This window comes from Haliotis rufescens, unplaced genomic scaffold, assembly GCF_023055435.1.
Source record: "Haliotis rufescens isolate VD_foot unplaced genomic scaffold, xgHalRufe1.0.p SCAF_19, whole genome shotgun sequence".
Lineage (NCBI taxonomy): Eukaryota > Metazoa > Mollusca > Gastropoda > Lepetellida > Haliotidae > Haliotis > Haliotis rufescens.
Genome location: NW_025963879.1, coordinates 6,129,050 through 6,155,004, shown reverse-complemented (window position 1 = coordinate 6,155,004; position 25,955 = coordinate 6,129,050). Strand labels below are relative to the sequence as shown.

The following is a 25,955-nucleotide window of genomic DNA, read 5'->3' as shown; positions in this document are numbered from 1 at the left end:
TGAATGTTATTCTAATATAGGTGATGACAGATTTACTTAAATAAAATAGTTCAAGGTAATCTATTAGACTATGTAGACATATCTTTTGTCTGGGAGATGGGATCTTGATACCTCAAGCTAGCATTTATCTAAAAGCTTCAAATCTATTAAACTACTCCAACTAAAACAAACCAAACTCCCCAACCAGCCAACACCCAAAACCTAAATAACCTCACCTTACTCCTAGCATACATGCATAGTCAAAACTCACCAAAAGCTAGCACGAAATCCTTCCACAAAGTAGCTTTCAATCTAAAATTAACCGATCTTCCCTCCTTCCTCTTTAACCTCCATCTAAAAGAACTCACCGAAAAAAATAAAAAAATAAAAACTAAATCACCAATCACCCGAACCCAATAATGGAAGGACTAAATATTTTTCAGTGGAACGCCAACGGACTCACCTCCCACGGCCATGAACTAAAAACTAAATTTAAACTAAATAAAGGCCCTCACATTGCTTGTATACAGGAAACCAAATTCTCAAAAAAATCCAAATTCACACTACCTAACTACAACTCAGTTAGAACTTACAGAGCTAAACCGAAAACAAGAAGAGCCGCAGGAGGACTAATCATATTTATCAGGGAAGATATAAATTACGAAGAAATAAAAATAGACACGCCAAACCTAGAAGCCAACGGCATTAAAATCACATTACATAACCGAAACATAAACATCATAAATATTTACCACTGGGTGGAACAAAAAGTCCAACCTGAGGATCTAAACAAACTACTCCAAATAAGCGATAAATCTACTATATTCCTAGGAGACTTTAACGCTCACCATCCTACATGGAGCATAGATGATAAAATAGATAATCATGGCAAATTAATCTCCGAATGGATAGAAACAAACGACCTAGTACTCCTTAATAGCAACCAACCCACGAGGTACGATAAGATAAACCAAAAAATGTCGGCTATCGACCTAACCATATGCACCGCAGATTTAGCCCAAAGTACTCAGTGGGAAGTGCACGACGTCCCGCTAGGTAGTGACCACTTCCCCATAAACATAACCATAGGAAATACAAACGTACCAATCCAAACAGAAAACCAAGAACCAAAATTCCATTACAATGAAGCTAACTGGGACCAATTCCAAGATATCTGCAACGAAGCTAACTTAAACGAAAATAATGATCCAGAAACCTATTGTAAAAACCTAACAGACTATATAATAAACGTAGCCAAAACCTCCATCCCCTTCAAAACATCTAAGACAGGCAAACCGACGGTACCATGGTGGAATGAGGAAATAGAACAGACTAGACAAAAACGTAAATCAGCCTTCAATAAAGCAAAACGCGACTACAAATATTTAAACATAGCCCACGAACTAAACCACCAGGTTCAAAAACTAGTCCAAATAGCCTAAAGTAGAGACTGGAAAAAATTCTGCGAAGGAATAAATAACCGTACAGATGCCAGAATGGTCTGGCGCAAAATCCACGCCATCAGAGGCTTAAAACGACATAAAAAAAACCCCTAACATTGACAACTCAACCAACCCCGCCCCAAAAGCAAATAATCTCGCCAACCACTTTTCGGCCGTTAGCAGTAACACCAACTTCAGTCAAAAATTCCAAGATAAACTTAAAACAGAAAACAAATACACAAAAGAACCAAACAATAACAATCTAGAAATAAATCAACCCTACACAATGGAGGAGCTCCTCTACGTAATCCAAAACAGGAAAAAGGGCACAGCCCCAGGATTAGACCTAACTTCTTACCAAATAATTAAAAAACTCCCCCTAAAACTACTCCAGGCACTACTCAAACTATACAATTTCATCTACCTAAACGGACAGGTTCCTACTCCCTGGAAACAGGCCCTAGTCATACCAATTCCTAAACCTAATAAACCAGCTAATCAAGCTAACTCATATAGACCAATATTCCTAACTTCAAACTTATGTTAAGTAATGGAATCAATGGCTAAAAATAGATTACAACATTACTTAACCCAAAATAACATCATAAACCCAGATCAAAGCGGTTTCACTCCTGGCCGCTCAACCCTAGATAACCTCGCCCGACTAGAACAAGATATAAGACAGGACAACTAAATAAACAATATACCACAGGCATCTTCTTAGACTTCTCTAAAGCTTTCGACATGGTATGGCACGATGGGCTAATACAAAAACTTAAAAAAATAGGACTCAAAGGTCAGATAATAAACTACATCCAGGACTTCCTAAACAATCGTAAAATAACCGTGGGTATAGACAAAACTCTATCGGACCAATGTCCCCTAGAAAATGGCACTCCACAGGGCAGTATCCTCAGCCCCACCCTCTTCAATATAATGATAAACGATCTATTCGAGGGCCTATCCCCTAAAGTAAACACATCAAAATTCGCGGATGATGGAGCCATCTGGATCCGCACTAAAAGCATGAAAATGGTCCAAAATCTACTCCAAAAATCTCTTAATAAAATACAACAATGGGCTGACAAATGGGGCTTCTCCCTTAACTCAGAAAAAACAACAGGAATAGTATTCAAACATGAAAACATGAAACCCGCCTCCCCAATCCTCCAGCTTAACAATCAAACAATCAATTTAAAAAACAAACCAAATTCTTAGGACTTATTTTCGATGAACATCTCACCTGGGAAGCTCACATCCAAAACCTAACAACTAAATGCAGTAAAGACCTAAACACCCTAAGATGCCTAACATACATACACGGAAATTGGCCAAATTGGTGTCACATTTACTCCAAACACACAGGTTTCGGAGTCCATACCACACAACCAACTAAAACCACACAATCCTTCTGACTCCCAAACAACCAATCAATATTCACGGCAGAACTAATGGGCATGGCCTCAGCCCTCCATAATCAAGAATCCAAAAAACACCAAAAAAAATCCTAATACTTACCGACTCCCTAAGTGGACTGCAAGCCCTCCAAAACAAAAATACCAAAAACCGACCTAAATTAATAAATCAAATACTTAAAAGCTCCAACGACCTAACTAAGGCAGGCAAACAAATAACCTTCTTGTGGATACCCGCCCACGTAGGAATATACGGTAATGAAAACGCCGATAAAGCAGCTAAACTATCCCTCAAAATCCCAGAAATAAGCTTAAACTTACCCATCTCAAAATCAGAAATTAAAAGTGTAAACAAGCAAAAAATCACACAAAAATGGCATAACCTATATCTAAACTCAAATAGCCAAATCAAAAAAGTGCTCAGCAAACCACTAACCAAACCAAAAATTCTCCATCCATCAAAAAAAATCGACAGAGTAATCACTAAACTCCAAACAGGACACACCAACCTAAATAACCACCTAAAAAAACTAAAAAAACACACTACAGGTAACTGCCCACACTGCAAACAACCAGAAACCCTAGAACACGCACTCATCCACTGCACACACTACCTAACACATCGAACCGCATTACAAACCACCCTCGATCTAAACAAGGCTCTCACTCTAGAAGCAATACTAAACCCACAAAATAAACTAGAAAACTTCAAGGCCTTAGGCGTATTCTTAATAAAAACGGAACTAATAAAACGCATCTAAAAACACAATAACCTACCAAATCAAAATCACATAAACAAACAAACATCCACCATACCCAGCTCCCTTAGTTCTCCTCCCCAACCCCATCGGCATCTATTCCAAATCTCAAAATTCCCAAATTCTATATAAGCAACCCCTAAACCCCACTCTTGGGTTGCACAGACCACTTTCGCCCCTTTCGGAAACACATTAAATGGCCTGGCCGGGCCCGTGTGCGAAATACGCATCAGTCGCGGAAAGCGCACGTTAAATCTCCAAAGCAAGCAAGCAAGCAGAACCACAAATCATGTAGAGGGTTGGCATGCAAAAATGAACAAGACTGGTCATCCATGTCAGAATCTGTTCAAGTTCATCAGCATCCTCCAGAAAGAGCAGAATCATGCCGAAATAACCATCAGTCAGCCGTCAGCCTCCCCGAAAGAAGAAGAATAGAGATTTAGAACACCGTCTCCAACGCGAAAAGGACCAGCTTCTGGCCCATGTATTTGAGTGAGTGAGTATGGTTTTTCGCCGCTTTTAGCAATATTCCAGCAGTATCACGGCGGGGGACACCAGAAATGGGCTTCACATATTCTACCCATGTCGGGAATCGAACCCGGGTCTTCGGCATGACGAGTGAACGCTTTAACCACTAGGCTACCCGACCGCCCCTGGCCCATATAAAGACACCAGTACAATATCCAGATTCTGTTTCACATCTTGTAGGACTCTAATTTGTAATTTTGAATTTGATTATGTGTTGATATAATCTGTTCCGTGTTCTGAGAATTCGCTTCAGGGCTACGATGTAATTTTTTTCTTCTGCGGAAGACAAACACATTTTTATTGCAAATGTAGAGATTTTGTATGCACTAGTGATGTGCTATATCCCGATTCGCTTTATATAGCCGGGGTATGTAAATTAGCATCGATTTCCCGCTTATTTTACGAGACAAATAACCTCTGCATTGTCCCTCATACAGTACACAAATACCATTGAATTTGTATTTGAATACCATCATCATTTCGAGTGAAGTTGTATTGCAAATTTAATGTTTTCATTGACCAAATTTGCAAACAGCAAAGCAAGCACACAAACTCCTATTGCCGCCATGACCACAACACACGAGATGCGCAGTAAAGCAGTGTGCCAAGCTCCTCTATACTATCGCTGCCACCAGTCAAAACTCCCCACATTGAATAGGTGGCCACAACCATGCTTGGAGTTGAACTCGCAACCGAATGACCGCTATGTTTACAAACAAGTGACGACTGTCGTGACGCCGAATACACTTATCGCTGCTAAATTACTTTCTTCGTTTGTCAATTTGAATTTCTGTTTCATTTAAACTATCGTGTTATTGATATAGTAAGAATGTAACGGAGAAGTTGGTTGATTTTCCGTTAGTCTGCAATCTCGAACCAATTTGATTATTAAAACAACAAAGTAAATTCATCTGGAAAACATGGTCAGTCGTAAACCTTTTCAAAATGAAATATGATGGCATTCCCAAAGACATAAACAAAAATATCAACGTTACTACGTTTGGGGTTAGAGGGCAAATTTCAAGATTCTTGTAATGGCCGCGCCCACTGGTGGCAGCGATGTAACCGTGAGTGTAACGAAGGTGTCACGCGCTGGGAAGGAGCTTGGCAGTGTGCATGAAAAGGGAAGTAACTGCAAGTTATATTGGATCGCATTGTTTTAAGTATTGTAGCATTTCACAGTTGAGGTCGTGTGTTCGAGACGCGGAACATTTAAGGATTTTTTTCGTTGGAAAATGGAAATAAAAACGAAACGTGCGGCAGACTTTATGATGATGCGGCGGTGCCTGAGAACCAAGAATATTTTGTTGTTGCCCAAAATACAGGATTTATGGCACAAATATAATAGAGATAGTATTCTTAGAATTATTAACAATGATAAACTATTGTTCGATTTCTGAATCTACAATATGATAGCTCATTGTTGTGGTCATCGGATGTTACACAGATAGTGAGTGTGTGAGTTGTGTTTAAGAGTATTAGTTATATTAAGTTATATTAAGGTGTGTCAGCTAAATGTGGGAGGAAAGCCCAAAGTGATGCAGGTCTTAGACATTTACCACTTTGGTGAAACCCACGGGCATAGTAAAGTGCTGATAAACCTAGAAACTTGATTAACTGGGATTCAAACCCACAAACATAGAGTGGTATAGGTAATGGGGATTCTGGACCACTTCCACTGGAGCCAGATTTATATACCTATACCACCACTACAGGGAGGATTTTTTATGTGTAAACGCTGATGCGATTCAACGATCGTCATGAGTCTAAACTAAATTGTAATGAAAATATTCTCTATTATTTTTATTCATACGTATACCATTATTTTTAACAAAGTGATACTCAACATTTTTACTGAGTTCTTCATTCATTTTACTAGGAGACCAGACTATATACTCTTCTTGGTAATTGGAAAGAAACAATTGATAACCGTATTTGGTTGGTTTGACATCACTGACATAATACATATACCTTGTGGTAATTCTCTCCATTTGATAATTTTGTCCCTGAGCATAAATGTTTCGATAGCTTTTTCGAGTTCTCCCTTTGTTGGTTTGTAATTCCTGCCAGTCCTGAGACTCTGGCGGCTATTTCCATGCCAAGTACGATAGGCGCGGTGATTAAAGTTGATAATAAACCAACACCGGCTACACCGAGTCCCATGCTAGCCGTTACAAGCGCGGTATCAACTCCTTCGAGAGCATTCACGGCTCTGCGATACTTTTTATACAATCCAAGTCTCAACTCCCTCTCCTTCTCTATTCGATGTTTTATGTCGCTTATTTGATGTAATCGAAATCCATCAACAGTGTCCATCTTTTCATCGAGCGCCGGATATAAACCCATAGTGTATATTATTATTATATCATATAATAGTCTTTAATTGGTCTTGCTTCAATGTTTTGAGAGTATACATCAACCTTATTAAATGTATATTATACGGCATGAATATCTTAGTAAGAGAAATGCTGTCACTTTTAATAATTTGGACTCCCTCAAGGGTTGCAACGGGTGATACTCCCATATAAATAATACTGCAACATTGACGTTGGTGTTTCTTGAGCCATTTAATCGATAGAACTGGTAATATTTCAAAGGCATCTTTTGGTGCATCTCTGAACAAGACTTCAATAATAAGCGTAGAAAGATCAGGTACTGCACTCAAGATATCTTTAATATCATTGAATTCAGTAACCAAATTTAAACTAACATTTTTTGATGCCGGACGACTAAATAACATATAACCTGGGTTTTCTGGCAGGGGGGAGACTAACACACTTTTTCGTTTTGAGGGGATATAAGCCCCGAGTACGACCCCACTATTTATTATCTTAGTTAAATTATGTGCCTTACCCGTCATCACATATGGTGGGGTAATGACGATATTAAGTAGCCACTCGATTTTTGCTCCGATCATAGTCCATTTATTATCATCTTTGCGAGTAAGATTATACGAAGTGTTTTTATTGAGTCTACAAACGTCGACATCGCTTAAATCTTCTAGATTACCTGTGAATACAACGTCTTTCCACTTGTATACATTATCTTGTAAGTGTAAAGCGTATAACTTACCATCGGTACCGGGTCTACCGAATCCTTCTGTGACTCCGAGATCGGAAAGCGCAATTGTATTACATTGTCTGAGTGTTCCAGGGCCTGATGAATCAACCATTATTTATAATATGGAGTGTTACACTCAAGTATCCTATATGTACAGGTTGATGTTTTACATCTAATACAGAAATTTTGAGGTCTGAAATAATACCACGCTTTAATTTTTTATATTGTAATGATGAGAAAGATTCCGTTCTACCGCTATTGTATTTTTCATCTTTGACTGGAACAGCTCTGAGTAGTGTTGAAGGACTTTCTAGTTGAATTTTATCCGTCATGCTTATTTGATCAAGATGGATGCACAACTCTTTATAGGGAACTAAATAGGGTAATTCATATCCCCCAAATGTTGTCTCGACTAATGTTATTTCTCCTCTAAATCCAAGTGTAATTGCTAAGTTCTTTTCAAGAAATATTTCCTTTTCTTCAGCGCTTAAAATCAGCATCCCATTCGACTCATTTTGTGTGAGACTAATTCCATTAGGCTTAAAAATTTCATCATTGAGTGAGCATACACTGTAATACCCAATAGGTATAGTAATGTATTTGTCAATATGATTGTTTTCACCTATTATAAACATCTTATTATGTCTTTTCACAGCATTTATATTGGTCCACCGTGGGTAATACGTTACATCGCATAGAGCGACTTCAAGTTGTCCATCTGAGTTATCGATAGTATGAAGCAGTTGAATAGACTGACCATTTGTTATTCCTGGGAGTGTAACATACATATTAAATATACAAAGATACTATATCATAACTTAAATATGAAATCAACTTACATTACTAATCAGTCGATTTTAGTAAGTGGCTCTGGTGCTAATTTGTTTTGTTGAATTCCCTGGTATCTTTGAAAAATACAGGGTCACGGCAACTAGCGATAAAATGGTGCACGATTGGTTCCACAATCCAATGCAATTTTGGCAGAATCAGTTAAACTTTGCCATATGGTGTGCAACAACAGGATGTGGTGTATCTCTTTATGCTCCAGGATTTGAACTAAATAAGTCTGTTTTATCATTTCATGTGTACTATCAGATTAGACGTATACTTAAAGAAATTAGTGCCCAATTACCGCAGGATCGATCATGGAATGCATCAAATAATCCGTACAATAGGTGGGCATTCGAACATATTTGTCAGGAATTTAATGTTTCTACGAGTAAAGATTGGCGTCTGAGTGGAGTTAACCATGGTCTAGGTATTCCGTACGCTGGTGCACACTCCTCTGTTAAAGAAGTCAGCGATGGGGGTCGGCTTCTTCCGAGCTTTGCTCTCTCGAGTATCGAGTGGAGAGATGATCTATGAAATTTAAGGGTGGTGTTGCTTTCACCGTCCTAAAGGTTGAGCAACCACCTGGAAATGCTTGGAATGAATTTCTTAATGATAAAACAGAAAGAATTTAGTAACCCAGGAGTTGTAAGAGTTATAATCAGTTAAATCAATAAGAACTTATGTATGGGCAATTCTTGGTGCACAATCGCAAACACGAACGGGAATAATGGGTTCTGGGACGGCGCTCGATGCACAAAAACGGTTTGTTGCAAATGTAGAGGATGCTATTAATTCACCAGTTGACATATCATCTTCTATAAAACGTTATCAAAATGTATTACAGTACGCTCAATCCAAAGTAGACTACGTTTATGCGCCAGGACTATACATATCTCCGAGTAATATGGAACTTAAGATCGGTAAAGTGATCGGTTATAATAATACAATTGTTATTGCTACCGATCAACAAAAACCAGGTATAAATTCAGATATTAATACTGAATTAATAACGAAAACAAACAGGCAAAACGGGAATAGTCAAGCCACAGCCACCACGTTTCACAGCCATCTACTAATGCACAACCACAAGTGCCACCACATCTTGCAGCTAAAAATCAACAACATATCGATGAAAAAACAGCGCTTATAGTAGGTGGAGTCGCGGCTGGTTTACTCATGATTTGGTTAAATAGTTCTTAATGAACTGATTTGGTTAAATAGTTCTTAGCGGATACGTACAACAGCCCTGCAATTGCTACGATCAGTGCCCAAAAGTTTTGACTAAGCCAAGTGGTGGTCTTAGCTAATAAATTTAAGAGCCAGGAAACAATACTCCCTATTATACCGGGAAGTGCAGACGCGGCTTTCCCAGTGCCGAACCTAATGCTTTTAAATGTTTTTTTATCCACTCTTTTACACCCTTTTTATCACTGGGTGGTGTGCCACCTCCTGTACCACCGGTTAACACAAGAGTCAAAGTCGATATAATGAATCCCAATGCAGTTAAAATACTGGTAATGGTTATCCCCTGTTCTCTGAACAATGTTTTAATTTTATCGGCCAGTGTAGTGTCATCATTGAGGACTTGATCGACAGTTTGTCGAATTAGACTGATTTGTGAACGAAGTGCCTTTCTATTACTGGAAGCAGCCTCAAGGCGGGCCGATCTTTCATCTTCTAAGTAACGCAATGTTTCTGCAACGCGGCGTCTACTGAATTCATCACCTGCCTGTTCAAGTTTTGTTTTCTCATAAGCTATATGCTTGTCGAGTTCGGATAGCTTGGATATATTATTGATGAGTTCTCCCCGCATTGTTTGCATTGCCTTGTCAAGACCTCGTAATACCCTAATACTGAACTCTGAATATGGTGATACACTGACCGTGGAATTATCGTAGTAGGTATCCAAGATTTCTCCGAGCCCGTCCGAGGCCAGCTTCAAGCTTTCTTCCAAATTATCTTTATCTATGTTACCAAGTTCAGTATGCACAGTCCTAAGAACCTTAGTAGTCTTCGCAGCAAGTTTTTCTCGTGAGTAGTCTACAAAACCTAATTCATTACGAACAATGTTGATGCCGTGTTCACTGGCTATCGTAGACAAGGCTAGGGGCTTATGAGTACGAGAATTCATAAGATCAATATCTGGAGAGCCACTCAGTCACAATATTCCTTTACTATCTATCGTAAACTTTGAATAGTCACGACCAATTGGGCTAACATCTTTAAAGGTATCGTAATAATCATTAACGGTTGATTGTAAAAGTTCATCGTTAAGATTCGTAAAGCTGGTTTCATCAGTACCCTCTTCGGTTGTACTAGGGTTATCAAAGTCATCTAGATTAAAATCATCCATTTTTATATTAAACATAAGGTTACATAATTTCAATATAACAATGTCTTCGCAATACGGACGCAAGTTAAACCCACAACGTAGACTTCGAGATCCATTAGGGGTCAAAGCAATTCGCCAGTCTGTAACTATAACTACCGGTAATAACCCGAGTACCATTGATCAGAATCAAACGCTTCTGGTTCACTTTCCTAATCTCGGCCCACACGATATGTTAGTTCCGGGAACTGTCCGACTAACATTTACGATTAGTTTGACTTCTACCAACGTTAACAGGGAGCCTGTTCAGAACATAGGTCGTGCTATCGTTAAGAAAATCGCAATTAAAATTAGCGGTAATGAAGTTTTGAGTATGGATGATAGCAATGTATACTATTGTTACATGGATCTCTGGAGAACGGATAAAGAGCGGGAAAACTTACAGTACCAAGGTATTTGTAATCGGAACACATTGAGACTGCGTGTGGGTGGTGATAATACCGTCGTAAAAGATCTCGCTGTTGCCGGCGCATTAGGTAACCGATTCTATATTCCACTCGACTTTGAATTACTAGATAGTCACATCAAGCATCCCTAGGTGATAGGTTAGAATACGAACTCACTTTTAATGACTATGGTAGAGTAATCAGAGCTGCTGAAGATGCTAGCTATTCCATTGACAATATCTCACTGGAGTATGATATGATAAAAGATCCTGAATTAGCCAGACAAATTCGTAACCAGTATACCGGAAGTTTAGCCATTTTGTACGATCGCGTGCTTCGACATCGAAAGATCTCAAGGAACAAAAATGATATGACGTGGAATATCAATCTAAACGTCCCAACGAGATCGTTGAAGGGTATTTTAATGCTGTTCGAGGACCCCTCTGTAGTGGTTTGTAACAATAACTGAAGAAAGGTGCTTCGTGTTAAAAAGCCCTTTTATTTAGACCATTAGGTCAGCATGGTGGCCATCTTGTTACAGCTCAAGGGAGAGCACTCTCGTTGGCTTAGCTACTAGATACTGCTTGGGTATGACTACTTAATATAGATTAATGGACTTCTGTTGACATTAACACTTATCATTACATCTCCCTTTCTAAGTTGAAATTAACATTATATAAACTCTGAATTAAACTGGTAACAATGTAAACACTTAAAAGCCTGGCTAAGCACATCAACAATAGATAAGTTTAATTTCTTTTCTTTTTTTATCAATGAGTGCTTGAAATGACACATCATGTCAAATTGATCATGTTCAGTTCCTTCCTGATGAGTGTCTCTTCTTGTCATTCAGTTTGCACATTTATGATGGCTTGCCATTCTCTTAACTTTAGAACTTAAAATTAAAGTCTCTGACAAAAACCTAGTCCACTGAAAATCAACTTCCGAAACATGAAACTTTAACAGTTCAGAATTCACACATCACTCAGTTTCGATCAGACGAGATGGCTTGTTGATGACTCGGCCAGATTGTGTTGTAGTACCATTCTGCTGTGCTTCGGGAGTTGTCAAGCAAGTTGTAGTAGTTGTTGTTGTTGCAGGCTGGTTAGTTGTAATGCGAGGTGTGTTGTCATGAGGAGTAAGGAGGAGATCACGGCGATTTCTTCTCAGTCTTCCACCTCCCTCTGTTTGCACAAGGTAGGATCTTGGTGCTACCTTTTGCACTATTTTACCTTTTGTTTTCCAGTCATTACTTGTGTCTTGATACACTCTCACACTGCTACCTGGTTCTAACTGGGGTAGAGGTAGAGGAGATGCTTTCTGGTCGAAGTAGTACTTTTGTTCCTCTTTCGAAACCAGCTTGTGTTTGATGACTTGATCTGGATCAGGTGTACTTGACTGAAGGAGATCTTTCTTCAGTGGGAGATTCATTAACAGCTGCGATGGAGAGAAACTACCAGCTAGAGGTGTGGTATGATAGGTGAGCAGTCCTAGATGAGGATCTTCACCACTGTCTATGCACTTTTTCATGATGTTTTTGACAGTCTGGACTGTGCGTTCTGCAAGACCGTTTGACTTGGGGTATTTAGGACTAGATGTAGAGTGTTTAAAGTCCCATTCAACAGCAAAATCTGCAAATTCTGCACTCGCATAACATGGTCCGTTATCACTGAACAGTTCAACTGGTGAACCATGTCTGGCAAATATGGATCGTAGTGCTTTGATGACGGCTTGGCTGGACTGTTTTGGCAAAGCAATGACTTCTGGGAAGTTAGAGTATGTGTCCAAAACTAATAGATAGTCTTTTGAGTAGAGTTCAAAAAGATCAGTGGAGACATACTGCCATGGCTGAGTAGCTACTGGGTGAGGTGATAGTGGTTCAGGTTGATGACGATGATGATAGTTCAAGCACGTCTCACCAGGGGTCCGGAAAATTTAAAATCCCAATCGGACATTTGTGTTTAGGCCACGCCCCCTTCAAATCGCGTAGCGTATTTCAGTAAGACCTTTCATATGTATATGACGTATTCATAATATATAAACAATAAAAACACGATATACATGTTCTTTGTAGTTTTATTTACATGCATAAATATAAATATTAATAATAACAATGCCATACTTTTCCCGCATCATCTATCGACAGGTTGGTTTCAATATCTTGGCTATCGATTCGTTGCAGCTGTACAAATGTCTATGTCGTCTGCCCTTCCATCGTCGTAGCGTCGGTCTAGGGTCAAAGTCCTTCAGTCTTGGTCCGCAAATTGAAATCCGCATCAGTCTGTCCAATGTTTCCGTCGTCAAAGAGCACCTTAGTCGAGTCTTGATGAGGTTTTGTTTGGAAAAACCTCGCTCACACTCTACACTGGATACAGGCAAAATGCGTCCAATTTCCATTAGTTTCACTACATTAGGGAATTGTTCCGTCAATTTAGAAGCATAGGCAGTAACTAACATCTGTCCATATGTCAACTGTCTGTAATTGTTGTACACCAAAGGCCAAAATATCCCCCATTCTCTCTCCAGAGCGTCTTTGTCAACAGGTGTATGTCCTTGTCGTCTGCTACCGTAATGGCGTCCTAAAGTCGCTATACTCTCGTCCCCATAACTTGCCAAGTCACGTGTGTTGTCAGGGAAGCCTGTTGGGTCAAGTGCACCAAATGCACTGTATAGTTCGTTGTCGGGGAATCTGTCCATCACATTGTCAACTAAAACCTGTACGCAGTCCCTAGCCCTATCAGTCAGTGTTCTGTCATGATGTGATCTCGTCATTTTGACACTTTCAAACTCGTCAGAATCGTCAGTCTTCGCCAGAAATTCTCGTAACTTCGGTCCATACGTCGGAGTTTCGGTCAGGTACTGTCCCTTAAGTCCATCTAGAAAAGCGTCGAAAGTCCTCCATATGTCACCGTAGGTCAAGTCACGTGTCTGTAAAGCCCTACTTACAGTCCCTATCATACCAAAAACGTCCTGTCAGAAAGCTGTCAAAAATCTAAATTTGTAGGTAGTCAATTGTCGCAGTAAAGAGTCTGCCATCATGTCCGTGTCACTATTATCCTCAAGCATGGCAATAAGGACAGGCAAAGCTTTAGAACAGTTGTCAATTGCTCATGTCATGGACAACCATCTCACACGATGTACTTCCGATGGTCTTACTTGAGGTTCGTCCAGGAGATCCTGCCACATCTGGAGATTCGACAAACACTTTGGCGAACGGTTGAAAAATGAAAAAAATGGTGTTCAATGTACTCTCATAATATGAGACCTCCTTCACTGCTTTCGCAACATCCACACATGCCAAAGCCAGTCTGTGTGCAACACAATGCATCTCAACAAGATGAGGACAGAAATCCTTGATGTTCACAGCCACACCACCCCGTTTGCCTAACATAACAGCAGCACCATCTGAGCCCATCCCATACACTTTCCCCAACGCAACACCAGAAGTCTTAAAAAAAGCCAACAATGCAGAAGTAATGCTCTGAGCATCAGCAGCATGCACACGTAACAATTTGACAAATTTGATAGACAAGACACCATCTTTCAAATAACAGATATATAGTATTAAATGTTTTTCACTGGATAGGTCGGTACTTTTATCAGTTATGATAGCAATCGCTGGACTCGCACAAATCTCCGCAAGCAGTTCCTCCTCAATGAGATCCGAGATAATAGTAACGAATTCAGACGCTGCCGTATCCTCTCTGTAGAGCTTTGACGTGATTTTGCCCCGTGTAACTCAGCAAGGTTGTTGAGAGATTCAAATTTCTGGAGGGGCAGGTTTTCCGAAGCAACGAAGTAAACGTTCCTTAACAGGGTGATCACTGCCTTGTCGGCTTCCTCAGTACTCTGTAATTAAAAATGATATTTGTCAAAATATTTGTAAAAATAAATCTCACGACCGATTGTATTTTATTATTATATAAATAATTGAAGACAGTAACGATAGTCATATAAATCTCACGAACGATTGTATTTTATTATTATATCATAATATAATTGAAGACAGTAAAGATAGTCATATTCGTTTTTATATATACGTTTTATATAAACATATTAAATTTACCTTGTCAAATAGAGCCTGGAGTGGTTCATCTGCCGACTTTGCTTCAGAAAGCAAAGCGACGTTGTGATCTTTGCTGCCTGCATGGTCTGTTAAGGCTGTCTTTCTAAAGACGGTCTCACATCCACTTACCATGACATCTACGTCATGATTCATTCGAGGCCAGAATAGAACTTCTCTAGCTCTCTGCTTGCATTTTTCTTGACCCAGATGTCCTGCATGTATTTTCTGCAACATCAGTTTCCGCATACCTTTGGGCACGACGATGCGGTTGCCTTTGAAGACTACTCCGTCAATACATGAAAGTTCATCTCGATAATTCCAGAAATCATCCAGGTTTCTTGGGCACTGTGAATGTTCATTAGGCCAACCTGTCAAGATGATTGCTTTTAGAGCTGTCATTTCTGGATCTATGTTGCTTTCTGCTCTGATCTGTGCGAATCTGTCGGTTGACACCTGCACTGTTGACAAGATACTGTCAACATACATTTGTACATCTGCTTCAGTTGTACTGGTGGGTGATTGATCACTAGGAAAGTTCCTTGACAGGGTATCTGCTGCATACATCTCTCGACAAGGAGTGTACATTACCTCCATGTCATATTTCTGCATGCGAAGACGGAAACGTTGAATGCGTGGAGGACAGTCATTCAGAGCTTTCTTGAAGATGGGAATCAGTGGTTTATGGTCAGTTTCTGCGAGAAACTTTCTCCCATACACATATTGATGGAACCGTTCAGCTCCAAAACACATTGCTAGTGCTTCCTTCTCGATCTGTGCGTAGTGAGTCTCTGCAGTGGTCATCGCCCTTGACGCATATGCTACTGGCATCCATGCATCTTCATGTTGTTGCAGCAGTATGGCACCAAGTCCATGTTTTGATGCATCTGTAGACACTTTGATGGGTTTCTTGGTATCATAGAATTGAAGAACCGGTCTTTGTGAAATGAGGTTTCGAAGTTCTTCCCATGATTTGTCCTGTTCATGAGACCAAGACCAATGACTGTCTTTTTGCCAACAGCTGCCTAAGTGGTGCTGATTTTGTTGAGAGGTCTTGAATGTACCTTCCTAGGTAATTAACCATCCCAAGGAACCGTTGCAGTTCCTTCTTTTCTGTGGGTTTCTGAAGATCCATGATGGCTTTCACCTTGTTAGGGTCTGGTTTGAGTCCATCAACAGAAATTCTATCTCCCAGGAAGGTAAGCTCTGTGACACCCACTTCACATTTCTCTCTATTCAATTTCAGACCACTGTTTCTACACTTCTGAAGTACTGCTTTCAGTCGCTCGTTGTGCTCTCTGGTGTCTTTACCAAAGATGATCATGTCATCCATACTGGTGTCTACACCTCTAATGTGCTCGAAGAGTTGATGTATGGTTCGATGATACACTTCTGGCGCACTTGAAATACCAAATGGGAGTCTGAGATAACGGTATCTCCCAAATGGTGTGTTGAATGCTGTCAGCATTGAGCTGGCATGATCTAGCTTCATTTGCCAAAAGCCTGAGGAGGCGTCCAGCTTGCTAAACACTTTAGCACCAGCAAACTGCGACATCACTTCTTCACGAGTTGGGAGTTTATAGTGTTCTCTCTGAACTGCTAGATTCAAATTGCGAGGATCTAGGCATATTCTCAATTTCCCTTGTTTCTTGTGTACAATCACCATCGAACTAACCCATTCAGTAGGTTCTGTAACCTCTGTGATCAATCCAAGTGATTTCATTCTGTTCAACTCTTCTTTAAGTTGATCATGGAGAGCAAACGGCACTTTTCTACAAACTTCTATGACTGGTGTGACTTCTTTGTCAACTGTTATGGTATGTTCACCAGGCAAGCATCCAAGCCCTTTGAATACATCTTGATATTCACTTATTTGTAGAATTCTGGCTGTTCAAATTTTGTAAACATTGATTTTGTAAACTCTATGAACCAAGTTCAGTCTCTCACAATCCTCCACACCAAGGGTACATCTATTGTTGTCTGGCGTTACCATGAATACAGTCTTGTTTGGTTTACCTTTGTAGGTGACTGTGTGCTCTGCCTGTCCTTCAACAGGTATGTCAATTCCACCATAAGCTTTTAGGCTCATCTTAGGAGGTTCAAATGGTGGCTGGTATTTTAGTTTATTCCACTGTGACAAGCTGATGAGGATCATGTCTGAGCCGCTGTCAAGTTTGAGGGGTACCTGTGTTACATTTATGTCAAGTGACATCATCCAAGCCTTTAAGTTAGAGACCCTCTGACTGTCTGTATCCACAACATCAACGAAGAATTCTGCATCTTCTGGTGGATAATCACATGCTTCTGCATCAATATCATAGACACGTCAGGATCGACCTGAATGAGATCTACATTGTGTAGCAAAATGTCCGAGAAGACCACATTTCAAACACTTTTGACCAGATGCTGGACATTTCTGTTTTGGGGTATGATTTCTTCCACACCGTCCACAAAGCTCTTGTTTTACTGTTTCTTGTTTACTTGTTTGCTTGTAGTTCATTTTCTGTTTTGGTTTTGACTTTGGTTTGGATTTTATGTAATGAACTGCACAATCTTCTCGTACTTCTTTAGCTTGACAACTTGCCATTTCTGCAGCACGACATGTGTCTATTGCTTTTGAAAGAGTTAATCTATCATCACGCAGTAATTTCTCTCAATAAGCACTGTTGTACACGCCACACACTATTCTGTCTCTAACCAAACTGTCTTTGAGTTGTCCAAATTCACAAGATTTAGCTTTTTGTTGCAATTCACTAACATACTGATCTATTGTCTGTTCTGCCTTTTGTGAACATGTAAAAAATTTGTATCCCTCAAATGTCACATTTTTTTTGGGAACACAGTACTGCTCAAATTTTTCTAAGATTTTTTCAACTTTCTGTTCATCTTCCTCTTCAGCCCATTAAAAAGAATTAAATACTTCTCTTGCATTTTCTCCAATGCTATGCAGCAATAAAGATGACTTGTAGACATCAGGTTTGTTTTTACCATCAACAGTAATGGTGTAGTAGCATTCCCATGCTTGCTTGAAACGGCGCCAGTTTTCACTCACATTTCCAGCAAGTTCCAAAGGTTTGGGAGGCTCCAAGTTATTCATTATCGTTGTCAGTAACTTCTTTGATGGGTAGACTTACTTCTGACACCATGTAGTGGTTTGTAACAATAACTGAAGAAAGTTACTTCGTGTTAAAAAGCCCTTTTATTCAGACCATGTGGTCAGCATGGTGGCCATCTTGTTACAGCTCAAGGGAGAGCACTCTCGTTGGCTTAGCTACTAGATACTGCTTGGGTATGACTACTTAATATAGATTAATGGACTTCTGTTGACATTAACACTTATCATTACACCCTCCAATGCATTTAAAAGAAAAACCGAGAAGTTCTACAATCCCAAGATTACAAAAGTAGAATTGACTATCGAGGGCGTGCCTAATCAACTATATAGTCAAGGAATGCTAGCGTATCAACAATGGGATGAGATTAAAAAACTATGGCTCAACATGCGAACCAAGGATGATGACCAACTACACGGTAGTGGGAGGAGAATAGAAAATGCCAGCGAGGGTGTCACTATACAGATAACGAAGCTCCAGGAATTGGCTGGTAAATTAAACATATATTTGAACCTGATTATGGATGCGCAACTTAATATACAGAATGGAAGATTCGTGCAAGCAATCTATTGATAATCTTTTACCTAAAGATCCGCACTGCGCTATCATCTGCGGGCAAATGGGTTGTGGAAAAACAGCTTTTATTCTAGATATTTTAGAAAGTCATTATCGGGGTGTTTTCGACCATATTATTATTCTGTGCCCGACTATAAGCGTTAATAAAACATACCTATCGAGAGATTGGGTAATGAATAATCCCGGGGTGTACAAAGTTGATCCGGGCGATCGTTTACAAGACTGTTTACGAGTATGTCACGAAAAATACAAAGGCGAATCAACCCTTTTCGTAATAGACAATTGCAGTGCGAGTTAAGAACTAACCAAAAAGAAAGATATCCTTTCATATTTAGCATTCTCCAGTCGACATACTCAGCATAGCGTTTGGGTACTTACTCAAAACTACAACTCTGTCCTGAAAGATCTAAGAGAGCAAACCAAAGGGGTAGCCCTGTTTCATTGCAAAGACCGAGATGCATGTGAGGAATGTTTACGTGAAAATGACTTATTTATACCAAGCCCGAACGAGATAAAGTCAGAAAACTGTTAGCAGCAACGAAGCACTGTAAACTCGTATTAAAAAAAGATCAACCAGCTGCTTATGCAATTGCTTAGCAAAATGTAGCAAAATTATAGCAAAAATATCGCAAAAATAGCAAAAATACGATAAATTGAACATTAGCGGTTATTATTATGTAATAATGTGGCTTGAAATCCTCATTCTTTCACAACATTTTATTATTACGGGCTGTATTGGATATGCCATATTATATTATGTTAGACTTAAATATCTCCTTAGGTATTACATTATGGAAGACATAATGAACATTAGTTCACATGTATTTATATATCACAATGTTGTCAGAGAGCTGAAAGCTTTGGCAAAGCAACGTGGTCTACGTGGATATTCTCGAATGAGAAAAGCTGAATTGATTGATTTACTCGGTTTGGAATACAACAAAGCCCAGACTGTTAGAGAACTCAAAGCTCAAGCAAAAACAGTGGGCTGAGAGGTTATTCTCGAATGAGAAAAGCTGAATTGATCGCTTTACTAGAGAATAATCAACCCGATGATGTTGATAAACCCACTGTTGATGAGTTAAAATTCGTACCCACAGACGGCGTTGGTAAATATCTAAGAGGTTGGAAGATGCATATTAATTCTATCATGGATGTTAATGATGTTAAGCCCATCGTATCGAGCAAAATTAACGAGGATTTAGATGATTTAAATAGTATAAAATACCAGCTGACGATTAAAATGTCATTGAGTGAAAGTAACACAGACGATAGCACTGAATATACCAAACCATATTTCCGAAGCAATCAAGAAGTTATAACCGTATCCGATACTATAAACACATCATTAGATACATCAATTCAGAGGATACAGGAAACTTTAGAACGCTGGACTAATTGAGGTTCGGGTTGGGGTGTGGATAGAATCGATAGTTTATATTTAGATATAGCAAATTATATGCCTTTCAAAGGTGGATCTTATATAGATTTACCCCTGTATTATAAAAAGAAAAAAGCCATAATTAATGTAAAAAATAAAGGTGATGACTGTTTCAGAATGATGATAAGATCTGCATTGTTCCCCGTAGACAAACATCCGGATAGACCTTCTAGCTATCCTCAAAACCATGGACTAAACCTCGATGGTATAGACGAACCTACACCAATATCACAAATTGATAAGGCGGAAAAGCAAAATAATTTAGCCATAAATGTTTTCGGACATTCTTCTAAAGGAATTGTTGTACACAGGATAAGCTCCGCTCCAGAACTTATTCCCAGAATCAATTCATTTCTGATCGAAAAAGATGGTAAATATCATTATACGTGGATAAAGAGTTTAAGCAGGCTATTATGCGATCAAACAAAACATACGGAAAAGAAATATTTCTGCGAAAGATGCCTGCATGGGTACTGCAGACAAGATCTATTAGAAGCGCATAAAGAAGACTGCAGAGGTGTTGGACAGAATGCTATCAGAATTGATATGCCAAAAGAGGGGGAAAATATATTAAAATTTGAACATTATTGTAATCAAATGCAAGAACCGTACGTAATTTACGCTGACTTCGAAGCACTTATCAAACCTATAGAAAATACCAACCGAAGCAATCAAGATAGTTTGACGTACAAAACTCAAGAACATATTCCTTGTGGGTTTGGATATATAGTTGTAAGGTATGATGGGAAAACAAACCCGCCCGTGATTTACAGAGGTCCCGATGCAGCGGGAAAGTTCCTAGAATATCATCAAAACGAAGAGAGAATAATCAGGGAAAATTTATCGCGTAAGAAACCCATGTGTATGACGAGGGATGATTGGAGGGCCTATAAGAAGTCAAAGAGTTGTCATGTTTGTAATAAACCCCTGAATAGGGATTCAGTAAGAGATCATTGCCACGTCACGGGTAATTATCGGGGAGCCGCGCATAACGAGTGTAACTTGAAACTAAAAATGAAGTATCAAACAATACCCATCCCCGTTGTGTTTCATAACCTTAGAGGATATGATTCACATCTCATCATGCAAGCTATCTCAAAGACCGACGGCGGCTTAACATGCATTCCTAATATTATGGAAAATAACATATCATTCTCGTTGACTAAAACTATACATTATACGGACAAGGATGGGAAAGCCAGAATAAGCAAAGTAATGGGCTTAGATTCATAGACTCAGTACAGTTTCTGTTATCTTCCCTGGACAATTTAGCTAATGTGAACAATCCCGATGACTTTGCAATAACAAATCAATATACCGATCGGTTAACTCGTCATTTGTTGTTGAGAAAAGGTGTATATCCTTACGAATATATGGATGATTGGACTAGATTCAACGAAACTAAATTACCACCTCTTGAATCATTCTATAGTAACTTAACAGAATCTAAAATAACAGATGCCGATCAGAACACGCTCTGACGGTGTGGGATAGATTAGGTTGTAAGAATTTAGGTGATTATAACGATCTGTACTTAAAAACCAATGTACTGTTACTCGCCAATATATTTGAGATATTTAGAAAGACATGTTTAAAACAATACGGCTTGGATCCAGCATGGTACTATTCCAGTCCCGGACTATCGTGGGATGCATTGTTGAAGATGACCGGTGTAGAACTAAAACTACTCACCGATTACGATATGCACTTGTTTATTGAGAAAGGATTAAGAGGTGGTATATCGATGGTAGTGAAAAGGTATTCTAAGGTTAATAATAAATTAGTGGAAGGATATGATCCGAGTTAACCCGACACGCACATATTATATCTCGACGCCAACAATTTGTACGGATGGGCTATAAGTCAACCTTTACCCATGGGTGGTTTTGAGTGGGTCGATGATATCGAAGTGAATGATATCCATAATATCAATGTGAATGATGTGAATAAAGGGACATACTAGAAGTTGCCTTTGAATATCCAAATTCGTTACATAAAGATCATAACAGTTATCCGCTAGCTCCCGAAAGATTAATGGTGAATAAAGATTGGATGTCGGAATATCAACACTCCTTGATGGGTAAGACTAGGTTTAGACCGGCAGCCCAGAGCACTTTGGTCAAACGAACAAGGTACCAATGTCCGAACACAGGAACATTTACTGTGTAACCCAACATATTCATATATGGATGTCTGCCGGGGAGCCCCTGCTGCGTATGGCCCCTGGCCCCCCAAAAGAAGGGGCCATTCAAGGGCTGGATCAAACATTGGAGGTACCACATGAAAGTAAGTGTAAATGAACTGGTACATCTCACAGAGTACAGAATGGGCCACGCCAGACAAATCTTCCTCTGCAAAAGGCCTGCCAGACACCCCCAAAGAGGGTCCCAAAATTTGGGCTGGGTTAAACATTTGAGGTACCACATGAAATCAACATAAAATTAACTATTTCACTCTACTAAGAATAAAAACCCCATTGCCAGACAAATCGTCTGCTGCATAAGGCCCGCCAGACACCCCCAAATGTTGACCCTTAATGCACTCAGTGGACACTCTGGTAAAATTTGACCAGAGTATACATTCAAAGTACCAGATGAAAGTAAGTTTAGATCAACAGGTACATGTTACTGAGTACAACACGGCCCATACCTGACAAATTGTCCTCTGCATAAGGTCCGCCAGACCCCCCAGAGAGGGTCCCAAAATTTGGGCTGGGTTAAACATTGGAGGTACCACATGAAACTAACATAAATTGAACAATTGCACTCTACTTATTGCATAACACCCATTGCCAGACAAATCATCTTCTGCATAAGGCCCGCCAGACACCCACAAAAAGTTGACCCTTCAGGTATACACGGGTAAAATTGGTCTGGAATATATATCGATTGTACCACATTAAGGTACGTTTGAATGAACAGGTTCATATCACAGAGTACAGAATGGGCCACACCAGACAAATCTTCCTCTGCATAAGGCTTAAACATTGGAGGTATCACATGGAACCAACATAAAATGAACTATTACACTCTTCTTATTACAAAATATCCATTGCCAGACAAATCCTCTTCTGCATAAGGCCCGCTAGACAGACCCACACCCCACCCAACACAGTTGACCCTCTGTAATCCCAGTGTGCATAATGAAACATTGGACATCAACTCTGAGAGTCAACAGATGGTCAAATTTATGTTTTGTTCTTAAAGGTGGAAGGATTTTATTGAGATTAAAATCACGTATTTATAAAATCAGGTCTCTGAATACTGGTATTGATATCATAGATTAGGCCTATCGTTGAAATGTAATGAAAATGGCATGAATCTGAATCTTGTGAATATATATCTGATCAGCTATGAAGTCATCAAAGCCTGCTACAACCTGATAGCTTGGCTATGGATTCCTACAAGCCAGATAGGCATATGATGCTATGTGCCATGATTTTTATATACTGAACAACAAAAGTTACTGTGACATTGAATAAGATTTAATGCAAAGTTATGTTTTTACCAAATCTGAAACAATTTCGGCTTGCAACAGATAAAAGACTCCTGTAAGTGTTCAAATGGTTTTAATTCGTCATACTGACTTGCGTGATTTCATTAAAAAAAACATGAACATGCCAAAATGTCAATTTACAAATCAATAGCGTGTGTGTCCGCCTCTGGTTGCGATGCAAGCAACACATCTTCGTCTCATGGAATGGACCAGGCGTCGCACAAAGTTCTGTGGGATATCTGTCCATATCTGCTGGAGCATGTGGAACACGTGGTTGACGTCGAAGGCGCCATGACGACTCAAAAACGGTAGAACAACAGGTCCGATGATCTCGTCGTGGTAGATTGAGATTTACCTCTACCACTATCAAACGGGTCCTCTGTCTTGCTGTAATCCCACCCAATACCAAAACGCTGCCGCCCCAGAACCGATCTTCTTCCATGACACAATGAAGACAATCCCTGCACATCTGAGGCGGAGACGTACGGTTTGTGAAGATAATCGTCGAAGGCCAGGGATGCTTCTTGCAGTCACTGTTGCTGGATAGAATCGATTTCGTAGGTGTGTTGTTCGAATCCAGTTGTCTTGTCGATTATTGGTTACGCGTGGCCTGCCACTCCGAGGATGGTCTCTGACTGCATTCGTCTGTTGCCAACGTTGCCATAAACACCAAATGGTATTTCTGTAGACGTTAAATTGTCTTGCAACATCACGTTGACTCGATCCTTCTTCAAGCACACAAATGGCTCGCAGACGCTCGTTTTCGGACAAGCGTGGCATTTCATAATGTTGAATAATTGGGTAATTTTGTTGTTTTTCTGAATGGTTGTTGTCAGCACGATGCTAAACAAAGCATATGGAATCCCGTTAACGCACACGAAATGCATGGGGCTTGCATAAAAGTCAACATTTGCATGGAATGTATGCTTTTCTGTAGCATTTGCGTTTTTGTGACTTGATTCCATACATGTACTACAATAATGAAAACCAAACTTTACTTGTTTGAAAAATACACTATACACTTTTGTTGTTGAGTGTTGCTGAATGGATAATGATAGCCCCTAATGCCACTTGGAAATGTTTTAGGATGGTAATCTGGAAATTCGGGGTGATAATTGTGTTTAATAACCTATGATCTCCATTTATTTAGCAAGTTTTATCATCTAAAAATCTGAATTCAGGCCAAATATATCTCCATATTTATCAATTTTACATAGACGTCTTTTCTTTGTTGACGAGATCAAGTCTAACCCAATGCAATGGTAACATTAGACTTATATCAAAGGCTAGGCCTATCGAGACATCGAGATTAGACTAGCTCATTGTATCAATGGATGCTGCATGGACAAAACAATGCTTGATGACACATAACCTGCAGGAATGTCAACACAAAGGAGATCTGACTTGAACTTTTTTGAAAGAAATCTTCTCGCCACGATAACAAGAAAGAGCGTTTTCTAAAACCCTTACCTTATTAATTTGCGCTCCTCTTCTGAAGCTTACTCATACGAACGTATTTGTGAACTTTCAAGCCATTTTAGAATTTGTGCGACAAGGTAGACCTACGATCGAGCGAGAACTATGCAACCAATCATTTACATTGCATTCGTTAGACTTGATTTTTCTGACGCAATAGTATCTCGTCAAGGAAGAGAGGACGTTAATGTAAAATTGATAAATATGGAAATATTTGGCCGGAATTCAGCTTTTTAGATGATAAAACTTGCTAAATAAACGGAGATCATAGGTTTTTAAACACAATTATCACCAACAGATTTCCAAATGGTATTAGGGACTGTCATTTACCATTCTTATAGCAGGCTTTGAGGACTACCTAAGCATGTTTGGGTTTGTAGGAATCCATAGCCAAGCTATCAGGCTATAGCAGGCTTTGAGGACTTTATAGCTGATCAGATATATATTCACAAGAATCAGATTCATGCCTTTTTTATTACATTTCAACGATAGGCCTAATCTATGATATCAATACCAGTATTCAGAGACCTGGTTTTATAAATACGTGATTTTAATCTCAATAAAATCCTTCCACCTTTAAGAACAAAACATAAATTTGACCATCTGTTGACTCTCAGAGTTGATGTCCAATGTTTCATTATGCACACTGGGATTACAGAGGGTCAACTGTGTTGGGTGGGGTGTGGGTCTGTCTAGCGGGCCTTATGCAGAAGAGGATTTGTCTGGCAATGGGTATTTTGTAATAAGAAGAGTGTAATAGTTCATTTTATGTTGGTTCCATGTGATACCTCCAATGTTTAAGCCTTATGCAGAGGAAGATGTGTCTGGTGTGGCCCATTCTGTACTCTGTGATATGAACCTGTTCATTCAAACGTACCTTAATGTGGTACAATCGATATATATTCCAGACCAATTTTACCCGTGTATACCTGAAGAGTCAACTTTTTGTGGGTGTCTGGCGGGCCTTATGCAGAAGATGATTTGTCTGGCAATGGGTATTATG

The 25,955-nt window shown here is 39.5% G+C and overlaps 1 protein-coding gene across 1 annotated transcript; it reads right to left on the bottom strand.

Annotated features, from left to right (window-relative positions):
* Window positions 1-12,846: 12,846 nt before the first annotated feature.
* Window positions 12,847-18,192, bottom strand: LOC124148415. Its single transcript, XM_046519496.2, has 2 exons — window positions 14,855-18,192; window positions 12,847-14,637 (listed from the first exon to the last, which is right to left on the bottom strand). Exons 1-2 carry the CDS (start codon window positions 15,680-15,682, stop codon window positions 14,392-14,394), a joined length of 1,074 nt encoding a protein of 357 aa, XP_046375452.1. The 5' UTR covers window positions 15,683-18,192; the 3' UTR covers window positions 12,847-14,391.
* Between the last annotated feature and the right edge of the window lie 7,763 nt (window positions 18,193-25,955).

Excerpts from the sequence above, each read along its gene's own strand:
- LOC124148415 (XM_046519496.2), bottom strand. The coding sequence starts at position 15,682 with ATGCCAGTAGCATATGCGTCAAGGGCGATGACCACTGCAGAGACTCAC. Across the intron at positions 14,638-14,854 it reads TCCAGGCTCTATTTGACAAG|AGTACTGAGGAAGCCGACAA; the intron begins GTAAATTTAATA and ends TTTTAATTACAG.